General features: G+C 39.3%; 1 protein-coding gene across 1 annotated transcript; it reads right to left on the bottom strand.

The window, feature by feature from the left end:
- Nucleotides 1–11,354: 11,354 nt before the first annotated feature.
- LOC137725051 (uncharacterized) lies at nt 11,355–11,987 on the bottom strand. The gene has a single exon (XM_068463656.1). It carries the CDS (start codon nt 11,985–11,987, stop codon nt 11,355–11,357), a length of 633 nt encoding a protein of 210 aa, XP_068319757.1.
- Nucleotides 11,988–12,691: the final 704 nt, after the last annotated feature.

The following is a 12,691-nucleotide window of genomic DNA, read 5'->3' as shown; positions in this document are numbered from 1 at the left end:
AGTTTTAATTTTCTAAAAATTATAATAGCAGTAAACTAAGTCATATGGTTTACTTATCTATATTGTGACATCTTAAAGGAAACTTGTGTTCCAAAGGAGACCGTTGCAGCGGGATGTTATATTGCTTCTCCTCCACCTTTTTCTTGTGCTCCCGTGATGGCTGAACCAAGGGGACCTTTTCCAGTGGTGAATACTTTGAATTCGGTGAGTGGTAATTAACCTCCTTATATTCTTTTTTGTATTATGTTTATTAGTTATTTATGCAATTTTCATAGTCACAGGGACATGACATGCTTAAATCCATGTCGTGGATGACATATGAAGAACCTCAGTATAGTACATTTCAAGAGCTACTCCAAACAAATCCCACTGGTTATTCCGTTGCACACCAAGATTTGAATGTAAGTGGTGACCACTGGAGATGAAGAGAGGAAGCCAACTTACTGTTATTGCAGAAGCAAATACTGGCATGAAAACTCATTTTTGAATCTACAGATTTTTGTGTATAATTTTGAATCTCTAGTTTCTGCAAAACAAATTTTTTGTGTGTAATTTTGAATGCTCCAGATTCTGTGCTTACAATGGAAGCATGTACTGGCATGAAAACTCATTTTTTTGTGTGTAATTTTGAATATGCAGAAAAGTTTTGCTTGTAATGGAAGCATGTACTGGCATGAAAACTCATTTTCCAACCAAGGCACTCTTACTTTTGTCTTAGCATCAAAACATGATATAAAACAGAGCAATGTAAAATACTCATCAGAAACAAAGGCATCTTAAAAGCAGATAGGAGGAGGGGGCGGGAAAGGCAGTAGATAAAGGGAGAAAAATTAGGCTTTAAAGATGTTTTGGAAGAGTCCTCATAATCTCTGTGTTTTCTGTTGGAAGAGTCCTTGTAATATCTGTATTTTCACCAGGTAGATCGTCCGCACACGCGCACCCACTTTTCCAGGAATTCTTCAAAGCTATTAGATTATTCACCGCACCCGATCCACCCAATTAGGCGAATCGGCCAAGCAAAGAAAATTAACATAAACTGAATTAGGCGAATCGGAAGGAGGTGACGGGAAAGGCAGCAGAAAAGTGGAAGAGGCGGGAGAGTGAAGATTAGGAAAAGTGGAAGAGGCGGGAAGCTTTAAAGGTGTTTTGGAGCTGTTGGTGAGGTGGCAAAATCTAGAGCATTAAATGAAATCAATGGCTAGAAAAGTAGGAAGGGATAGAAGGGCATGGTCAATAGGAGGGTAGACAATCCAGGTCCGGTTTGGAGAGAAGCTTGACCAATGGATTCCGATGCTTGAGTTAGTATATTTGGAAAGAGTGAGTGTTTAGAATTGGTATGCGTAACAAAAACATACTACTAAATGGTGAAGATGAGGTATTTGTAGAAAGTGACGGGTCATGAATGTAGAGTGTCCTACACATAGCGACTTTCAATCGATCAAAGTGAGCCATCCGAATGAAAAAAAATATCAGACAAAACGAGTGGATGTGTACATGCATAGTATTTAACAACAAAACGAGTGGACCATTTCTATGAACCATCGTCGTCCTTTTGCAATTATTTAACAACAAAACGAGTGGACCATTTCTATGAACCATCGTCGTCCTTTTGCAATTATTTAACAACAAAACGAGTGGACCATTTAGTCTTAATGAAAGTGAAAAGTGGTCGGGACTGGTCCCCAAATTTAGGTCGTGCTGAGACATCCGCCTACGACTTGGACCTTCGACGGATCCTAATTCCAAACAAATCAAGTTTTAACATATAAATATGTTAAAGTAATGTTGGGGAGATTAAATTTTTTAAATTAAATTTGCAAACCAAATAATGTAGTTATAAATAATTGAATTATTAATTAAGTATCAGTCAACGTTCTTATTTCTTATTAGTAACACATCATTTAATTTAAAAAATTTGATTGATATAAAGACTGTAATAATTGTGTTTACAGGAATAGCAAAATAGGATAGATAAAAAATGGGCAACAAAACAAAACATAGCTAGCTTAACACCAGAACTTATATTTCCCCTTCACATGCTAATTTTAGCTAAAAAGTGCCGCAATTAAGTTATTGTCTTAAAATTGTAACAGTTCAGTTAAAATTATAACAATTGAAAGCTTATAAACTTAAGTGAAACTAAGGTTCGAATATATCGACACTGCCACTATGACAAGAAACAAACATTGAGCACACCCCTATTAATCAAATTAATTTTTTTATACTTGCATTTTAATGTGAATTCTTGTATTCTTCAGTAAACACTTGGGATGGTATCCCATTTTGGATGATTATATTCTACTATTTTTAAGGTTCTAAAAGACGCTAAGTGCTAGGCACTAGTTCAGCAGCGGGTTGGGGTTTAGTGCCCAGGCAACTAGGTGGGTGACACACCCCGACCCGGTATGTCCACTAGGACTCTGAGTCGAGCTGTGCTAGCCGACACCTGGAAGGTGACGAAGCCATAAAGTGTAGCGATGTGGATTTGTGAATAAACTTAAACCTAAAAGTGCGTAAATATAAGAGTGCGCTGTGAGCAGAAATGAATTCATTTCACACGTGATTATAGAGCATAAGTAAAGTCAGTAAGGTAAGATAAGGATTATGCCATCATAGGTAGCCACCTATACTGGGTATGCCAAGAATCTTCGTCGATACGGAAGCTCAGCTACTAAGACCTAGAAGGGGGAAAAACAAAAGGGTGAGTGGACAAAAACAAAGCTTTAGAAAACACATTTATCTTTTCTGAAAATATTAACCCTTCTCTGTAAAACCCGTATAGTTCCAAAAATAATACTACGTAAGTACGAAAATGAGTGCTCAAGGGTAGTGAAAACAGAAGTATGCCATGTCACAATATCTCAGCAATGATAAATGTAAGTCGGGTGTGCTAAACTAACATGTCATTTGGAGTCACCTAATGTGACCTGTACGATTGGACCTATTACTCATCAATCTATGCTTGCACACGAGTCGAAGTCACCTAATGTGACTTGTGCGATAGGGCTGGGTGTAAATATGCACGCTCTAGTGCTACGATCACATGATGGCTAACAATAAATCGCGGGTCACCTATGAGTCAGAACTGGCTAATGCAGTTTGTACGACAGGGCTGTCACCAAACTTGGATCCAAGATGAGCGTGCGGTGAGGGAGGTGAACATCACGTGAAGGACTGTGCCCTGGCCCGAGGCAGCAGCACTAACACTGTGGTGCAGCAATGATGAGCTCTAATGAATATATGCATGCCCAATCAATACAACCAGTTCAATCATATAATAACTCACCTGAACTTGCATGCGCCTTCGTTGGATCATTTAGCACAAACACATTTCATAACAATGCTACATTTAAAAATATAACATTTTCTAGACATGGCATGAAATACAATATTCAATTTAAAACATTTCTGGAAACTGTAAAGTGTAAGTGTGTGTGTGTGTGTGTGTGTAAATACCCACTCACAGATCATGTCACCGAGTCGAACCCGCCTCGTAGCATCGAGAGTCCTTGCAATGCATTTCGCCTAGAAACGAAACCATTTAGGTAAATACGTAATGTACTAATATATAAACGTGTTTTCGTACAAAGTATGGCTAATAAAGAAACTATTTTAAAACAATCGAATTTTGGGAAATGGAAGGCGAATTTGGGTTCGACACATTGAGAAACCTAAGGAAAGACCTCGGGTTCCTCCCAGCGCAGCCGCACATGCCGCCACAAGGTGGCTGCACTGGCAACCACGCGCTGCACTGGCAGCCACGAGTTGCACAAGCCGGCATCCCATGCGCTTCACGCGCCATAAGTACATAAGTACTCGCCTTTCTCGCAAAGGTCATAATTTTGCTGGTTTTCTTCCTAACTTCCAAGGCTGATTTCTAACTCAATACTTAGCCAAATTCAATAATTCAAAAACTAACTAGAAGCTAGGATGTGGGGAAAAGGTTAATACTAGTTCAAGGTCCAATCGTGGCTAGCGTTGAACAGGGGAACGGCCTAAAAGTGGATTGATGTTCATGGCCAAACTTTCTAGAATTTTGGAAATTTCTTCCCAACTTTCATAACTACTTTCTAATTCAATTCTTAACCAAACTTGATGATTCAAAAGCCATAATAAAGTTAGAAATGTAGAGAAGAGAATCATACCTTTAGGAAGCCTAACGGAGATAGAAGTTAGCCTGAAATTTGGGTTGAAAATGGCCAAATGGCCACGGGTCTTGTTCCAAAAATCAAGGAAATTTTTCCCAGGTTGCTTCCTACATTAAATTGTCATCAAATCACCATTTAAAAGTTACCAACACTAAAAGGGCTTTGAAACGTGAAGAATTTAAGTGTCTTAAGACTCACCATGGTTGCACAGTGTTGTGCACAGAGAATAGAGAAAAAGAAAGAGAGAGAGAAAGTCCCTTAGCATTTCTCTTGAAAATAAACATTCATTCATCAATTCATCATCATCACCATCGTCAGTACCAGCCTTCGAACCCAATACCCTGAGGATTCATGCTAGCATAATTAACCACTAGGTTAAGAAGAAAGACAGTGATGGGGGTGCAGTTTCACTGTGCACGGTGGGTGCAAAGAGAGTTAGAGATGAGAAAGTTATGGTGGTGCTATGGCGAAACTCGCTAGAGAAGGCAGTGGGTGGTGGTGTTTTGGGTTGAACTGGCAAAGAGGGAGAGTTGATAGAGATGAGAAAGGAAAGATGAGAGAGAGTTCTCGAGGGAGAGATCACGGAAGGGGAAAGAAAAGGGCACCAAAAATGGGGTGCCACGTGTTAGTCATGTGGTGTCCAAAGTGGAGAAATATCTCCATTTGTGAACTTACCAAAATTACATTTCGAATTCCATAATATCCCCGTTTTTGCTCCAAATTCAAATCCTCTTGTGCCCACGTGTTCGTATTGTCGAGTACTACCTAATTATGCTAAAAGAATGAGTCCTACGTCCCTTGACAGTTAACGAAAGTCAAAATCCTTGCCTTTAGGGCATTTTTGTAAAATCACTCAATTAGTGATGGGTCATCACAGCAGGGGCCTAGGTTGACTAGACGGATTAAAGTAAATTTATTATATATTGTATATGCACATATTATACTTAAAAATGCACATAATTATATTAGGATACATAAATTGAAAATAAAATGAAAAATAAATTATAAAGTATTAGAACATATTGAAAATATGGGGAACAAGCATATAATGAGTGTTCATCCAAGTATTTAACAAGTCTCTTACATTTTATTTCTGTCTAAGTGAGAATCGCGACCTAGATAGGTGTTTAGGCGGATCTAGACGGGCTAGGCAGACGCCTAAGCGAGTCTAAGTGCGCTTTCTTAATTTTCAAATAGTTAGGGACTAATTGGGGTGATGACCAACCGCCTAGCGCCTAAGCGACGTTAGGCAAAGATTTTTATAACAATGACTATTTCTTTAATATAGGCAACACCTACTTATATTAATGGTTGCCCTACCTTTGTTTGATAGGTGGTGCAATGTGGTTCCCTGCTATTTTTCATATCATAGGAAAATGATTTTCAAATACTTATCTTATAATAAATGTGCATGAATTAAAAATGAAAGAGGAAGCAAACAACGAAAAAAGTATAAAGGTAAGGAAACTAAATTTTGAAAACTAAAGGATGTGAAAGTTGATGATTGGTTTATTATTTAAACATTGATAAACGTGCTCATTATTATTGGTGACACATCATTTAGTTTTGCAAATTTAGTCTACAAATTTAGTTTCCCTAGCATTACTCAACGTTATAATAAGCTTGTGCTTGAAGTAAAATTGGGTATTAATGGAAATCACTTCCACATGTATGCAAGCATGCATGCCCATTTTTACCAAAAAAAAATGGAGACTAGTTGTGGGGTTCATTCTATGTTCAATTGGGTTCATTCTACATCGAAATACAACGATCTAAATCGTCTATTTTTCAAGTTGCACTTTATAGATCATCCTCGCAGAATATTAGCCAAGACGGAAATGTTTGATGCATTTAATTGAGTTCAAAGAAATTGACGAACACTATATACTACGAAACATTAAAATTTAATCATGACAATCAAATGGGTAAAGAGTTTCAAATTGAAATAATTTTTTGGAAAATAATTTGTAAATGGCGACTTAAAAAATAAATCAAATCGTTTACGTTGGTTGTGGAATTAGCTCACAAATAGTTCTCATTTAAATAATAATAATAATAATAATAAGTCGCTTTAGAGAGAGGTGTTGGGCATACATGCATTGTATGTATATGATCCAATGATTTAGGAGTCTTAGGGCTAGTTTGGTATTAGTGTGCCTTTTTTATTAAAAAAAAATGCTTCTGATGTGTTGTGAAAATAAACAACTATATAATAAAGTTATCGAGTGTTTGGTAAACTTTATTTTGTAAAAGTGCTTTGAACAAAAAAAAAAAAAAGTGTCTTGTTGTAGGCCTATTTGATTGAACGATAGGGTTTAGAGAGAGAGGGGTTCGGCAATATTGAGAGAGAAGAGAGATTCATTTAATTGTGATATGTCTTTGATTCACCCCATTGTGCATTTATTTATAGTAGTAGGATAGGTAAAAAACTTTCCCTTCAGGATTACAACATTGAATAGGTAATCTACTTCTAATAGGAATATGAGAGACATTCCCAGATTCCCTAGAATTTACACAATCACATTCCTGTTCTAAATGTGATTGCATCACTCCCCCTTGAGTGTGTAAATACTCAACAAACCATCGCATCAGTTCTTCAGCAGATAAGGTAGAATAGTTGATGAAGTCATCGACACAACGGGTGATCGCGAGTCTCAAATTTAAGTGAAGTATGCATTTGTAGTAAAACTCATAAAACCTCGCTACGGTAAAACCCAAGGCATGGGGAAAACCCATAGACTAAGGAGAAAAGTGAGAAGTATGCATAATGTCTAAAAACGAACGTCAAACTGGACGAAGGTAGTAAACTCAACGGAGTATGATCATCTCAGGATGGGTGCCTCATTAAAACCTCGTTAGGTTGCAAAAACCCAGTGGGAAAAATGCTCATAATCATAGGAAAAAGAGTACATTAAGATCATGTAAGTATGCTTCTAGATACTCCCCCTAAGTTAGACATAACTTATAAATAAGAGAACTTCAAGCGATTCAACTCAGATAATTTACGTATACCGATTCCTTAGATGAGTTTCTAAAATGTAGACTTGGGCAATGACTTGGTGAAGAAATTGGCCAGGCTGTCCTGGGAACGGATTTGCTTGACTTCAATGTTCTGATGCTGCTGCTGCTGGTGTGAGTACAAGAACTTCGGCGCTATGTGCTTGGTGTTGTCTCCCTTGATGTATCCCTTCTTCAACTGCTCGATACATGCTACATTGTCTTCAAAGATCCTCGTAGGAAGGTCAAAGACTGATGTAAAACTACTAGTGCTTCAAATATGTTCCATAACTTCTCTCAACCAAAAGCACTAATGTGATGCTTCATGTACGGCGAAAATCTCAACATGGTTAGACGAAGTCGCAATTAGCGTTTGTTTGGTAGACCTCCAAGATATAACGGTGTCTCCAATGGTAAAGACATAGCTCGTTTGAGAACGCGCTCTATATGGGTCAGACAGATATCCAACATATGCGTACCAACAAGGCGAGAATCAATCTGAGGGCTATAGGGGGCAGCAACACTTGGAGATTCGCGGGTATAGAACAAGCCCAAATCCGTAGTACCATTGGGGCAGCGGAAAATGTCTTTAACATCATTCCAGTGTCTGCATGTGGGCGCATTGCTGTATCTTGCCAAAAGATTCACAGCGAAAGAAATGTCGGGTCTAGTGCACTGAACCAAGTACAACAAAGTTAGGTAAGGAACTTTGTGTTCCAAATTCTCTTCCTCAATAAGGAACTTTAGGTTCCAAAATCTCTTCCTCATCCTCCTTTGGACAGAAGAGATCTCGTTTAGCATCTAGAGTCCGAACGACCATGGGTGTACTCGAAGGCTTCGCTTTATCCTCATTAAAACAACGCAACACCTTTTGGGTGTAGTTCGATTGATGCACTAGGATTCCATCCGAACAATGCTCGATCTCCAGGCCGAGACAATATCGAGTTTTCCCAATATCTTTCATCTCAAATTCCGATTACAAGTGTGCAGCAATTTCCTCAAGCTCTGTGGGAGTCCCAATGAGATTTATGTTATTGACATAAACTGCAACGATTGCAAATCCGAAATGTGACTTCTTTATGAACACACATGGGCATAGTTCATTGTTCATATAACCCTGACTTGTCAAATATTCACTCATACGGTTATACCACATCCGCCTAGATTGTTTTAATCCGTAGAATGACGTCCTCAACCTAATTGAGAGAGTGTTCCGTGGTCTAGAACTATTTGAACCAGTCAATTGAAGTCCTTTTGGAACTTTCATGTAGATTTCTGTATCTAGATCCCCATAGAGATACGCGGTTACCACGTCCATAAGCTACATATTCAGTTTTTCAGAAAACTACCAAACTGATTAGGTAGCGGAATGTTATAACGTCCATTACAAGGGAATACGTCTGCTCATAATCAATCCCAATGCACTGAGAGAAGCCTTGCGCTACGAGGCATGCTTTATATCGTACTATTTCATTATTCTCATTACATTTCCTCACAAAAACCCATTTGTAGCCAACAGGCTTTACGCATGGTGGTGTAGGAACAATAGGTCTAAACACTTTACGTTTCACGAGCGAATCGAGTTCGACCTGGATTGCTTGTTTCCAGTTTGACCAATCGGTTCTACGTCGGCATTCATCGACGGAACATGGTTCAATATCATCGCTAAGCATAATGTCAGTAGCTACTAAGTACGAGAATGCATCATCAATGATCATCTCATTCCTATTCCAAACCTCATCCAAAACTATGTAGTGGACCTAAATCTCATGATTCTCGAGAGGCCGACATGTTTCATCTGAAGCATCACCGTAATCTAGAATAACCTCATGCGTTGGAACGGATGAGTGAGCGATGGTTGGATTCAAACTAGGGTTACTAGTTGGTGCCATTTTCCTCTTCCAGGGTTATGAATCCTTTGAACCAAGGAGTCTGCCACGCTTCAAGGTCAGGGCAGATGATTGGCTAACTACAATGTTCCTTGCCACATGGAATGTGCGGTCTCCCCACCTTCGGGGATGGTCCAGCCTTCCCAGGGGTGTTGTTGACGTACGCAAGGTACATCTATCCTTGCAGGTGTGTTTGCAGTGGGTATATGTGATCTTGTCACTTTAGCTAGATCATTAAAAGCATCCGGCATGCTTTGAGTAATGCTCTGAAGATCTATAATTCGATGCACCTCAGTATATGACTAGGCAGTGCGAGGATTTAAATGAGATATAGTGGGAGCATACCACGACAATATGCGACGTTCTACGAGAACGTTAGCATGCTTATCTCCCCTAACGACGAGAAGATTGTCTCATCAAAATGACAATCCGCAAAATGTGTGGTAAAAAAAAATCTCCTGTCAAGGGTTCTAAGTAGTAAACAATTGATGGCAAATCATAACCGACATAGATTCCTATTTTTCTCTGATGACCTATTTTGGTACGTAGCGGCGGCGCTATTGGCACATAAATGGCGCACCCAAACACCCGTAAATGCAAGACGTCAGGCTCGTATCCAGTGACCAACTATAACAGTGAATGTGGTTGAGTAGCAGTGGGCCTCAGGCGGACCAACATAGCTGCGTGCAATATTGCATAGCCCTAGGCAGATACCGGCAATTTGGTTCGCATAATCAAAGTTCGAGCTATCATTTGAAGGTGCTTTATGAAAGCTTCTACCAGGCCGTTTTAGGTGTGAACATGGAGAACAGGATATTCCACATTAATCCCTACTGACATGCAATAATCGTCAAAAGTCTGTGACGTAAACTATCCAATGTTATCCAGTCGAATTGACTTAATTGGATAATCAGGATGGTGAGCCCTTAGCTTAATGATTTGAGCTAGGAGTTTAGCAAACACGGCGTTGCATGTGGACAACAAGCAAACATGTGATTATCTTGTCGATGCATCAACCAACACCATAAAATATTTAAATGGTCAGTAGGTTGGTTGGATTGGTCCATAAATGTCCCCTTGAATCCTCTGAAGAAATTTAGGCGGGTTGTGAATAATCTTTGTATGGGAGGGTTGAGTATTCAACTTCCCTAAAGAACACGCTTTGCATGGCGGAACTCCAACATAGGAATGTAACTTATGCTCATGAGAAGATTTAAGGATACGGCGCATCATGTCATGTAACGGTCATGCCAAAGTAACAAAGTGTCCTGGAACTTAGGAATAGGGCTGGCCACACTGTGGGCTTCTATGCCGCGATTGGTTGTAATGTACAACCCACTAGGCAGTCGTTCCAACTTCTCATGAATATGTGTCTAGCCATATTCGTATGAAGATATACAAAGAAATTCATAACCATGATCTTCAGTGGTTTCAAGATGATATTTATTATCTCGAATATCTCTAAAACTCAGCAACATTCTTCTAGAACATGGAAAATATAGTGCCTCCTTAATGGTCAAGATTGTACCATTAAACAACATGATACGTGTCTTTCCGTATCCTTCAATCAGGTTGGATGGGCCTGAGAGAGTTGTCAACTGAGCTTTCTTGGGTATTAAGTTAGTAAAATAGTGTCATTCACACAAAATGGTGTGCGTGGTTGCACTATCTGCCAAACAACTAACTTCCCCACTAGACATACTTAGAAGTAAATTGATTGAATTGGTCACATGCATAGATATAAGTTCATTCATTCAATTAAGCAATTCGAGAAAATAATATCCATTCAAATAACAATCCATAATTCAAAACAAACCAAAACCAAACAAATTATTCCAAATACATAGAAAAATTGTTCAAAAATAAACCATAAACCTAGCAAAATAAGGGGTACGGCCGGTCACTCCTAGTGGGTTTGGCCACTAGGGGTAAACACCCTAAAAAAAACATGTCTAATTTATTCATCCATAGGCGCTGACACCTCATAAAAATCCGATATCTCCATTGATGTAGTTGCATCTTTCGGATGATCCATATGTGCAAAGTTAGACTCATGACGGGAATGATACTTGGCAATAGCCTCAGGGGAAGCTCGGCATACGCGTGGCCAATGATCCTTTGATCCACAACAATAGCACATGTCCAGTTTGGGAGAAGCAGCCTGAACGGGAACTTTGCCCTTGTTTTTGAAGTTTGGGACCTTAATGACGAGTGGTGGACGCTGCTGGGTCGCAATTCTTCCCTTTGGTGCGGCACTCTATTGACCTTGGGCCCGTGGTTGGGCTTGCTGTCTATTGACATGGCCACAACGGTTCTTTCATCATTTATGGCTGCTAGAATAGGTCGCATGCACTTCAGGCGCTGCGTTCGAGCTAGTGGGTCGAGCTTGATGATTCTTCATCAGAAGCTGGTTCTGCTTGTCAGCGAGAAGTAAAACAGAGATCAAATCTGAAAACTTGGTGAATTTATGTGCCCTATATTGTTGCTGTAAGACAATATTGGTGGCATGGAAGGTCGAATAGGTCTTCTCCAGGAAATCTAATTCGGTTAGTTCCGCTTTGCAGAATTTCAACAAAGAACGGATTCTACAAACTTCAGAGTTGTATTCATTCACGGACTTAAAGTCCTGGAAGCGAAGATGTTGCCAATCGTGTCTTGCTTCAAGCAAGTATATGTCTTTCTGGTGATTGAACCGATCGGCCAGAGCAAGCCAGAAGGTGCATGGGTCCTCCTCAATGAGATACTCAGTCTGCAGTTCATGGATGTGTCTTCGAATGAAGATCATTGCAGTAGCCTTCTGAGCTTCATCAATAGGTTTGTTGGCGATAGGTGCCTCAATGATGGCTCGAATGCCCTTTGTAGTTAAATGGGGCTTCACATCTTGTACCCACTTCAGATAGTTTCTTCCAAAGACTTTTAGAGTGGAGAAATTGAGCTTGTTCAAGTTCGACATGTCCCTAAAACGGAGGGAGAAAACGTGATTAGTCATATGGTAAACCATAGACATATATCGTAAAACATACAGGTTCTATAGACATGTAGTCGTTTAATTTATGCATGAAAACTACGGGTTTCATGTTTTGAATGAAAACTTCAAGTTTTAAAGGCACTAAATTTGAAACTACAGGTTCAATTTAGTTTTTATGAACAATTAGTTCATAATGAGAGGTTTCTGCAAGAAACATAGAATGCAATATACTAATTTGGATATAGTGGATTTGAGGTTCTTCGGGAACTCAAGTGTGAGAGCTTCATTACTACGAAAGTATGTGACGGTTCAAAGTATAAAAATAAATTACTGAATCGTTAATGTCCAAAAGTGATCTTCAGGTCAATGATTTTGGATTCATTATCAGATTAATGGATTGTAGGTCACTTTTAATTAATTCAATAAATCAGGCCATACAAGGTCAATTGTAGAAGCAAAATAATATTAAAATAATATTATTGGTCGAAAAATATAGCCCCAAAATAATTTGGGCTTAGTGCCGTGGGTAATATGGCACGGGTATGGGTGCCTTAAGCATAAGGCAAGGTCCAAAGGACCTCAAGTGATAGCTGCAGGCCATAGGTGATGAAGGGAAACCCCAGCCGCAGCTAGGTGTCGAAGTTAGACAAAGGGAAGGGGGCACGAGAGCAAGCTCAAAAGCTTGTGGG

The sequence above is a fragment of the Pyrus communis genome, chromosome 2 (assembly GCF_963583255.1).
Source record: "Pyrus communis chromosome 2, drPyrComm1.1, whole genome shotgun sequence".
NCBI classification, from domain to species: Eukaryota; Viridiplantae; Streptophyta; class Magnoliopsida; order Rosales; family Rosaceae; genus Pyrus; species Pyrus communis.
This window is presented reverse-complemented; position numbering and strand designations above follow the sequence as displayed.

Bases quoted from the DNA above. Each gene is read 5' to 3' on its own strand.
- LOC137725051 (XM_068463656.1), bottom strand. From the start codon at position 11,987: ATGTCGAACTTGAACAAGCTCAATTTCTCCACTCTAAAAGTCTTTGGA.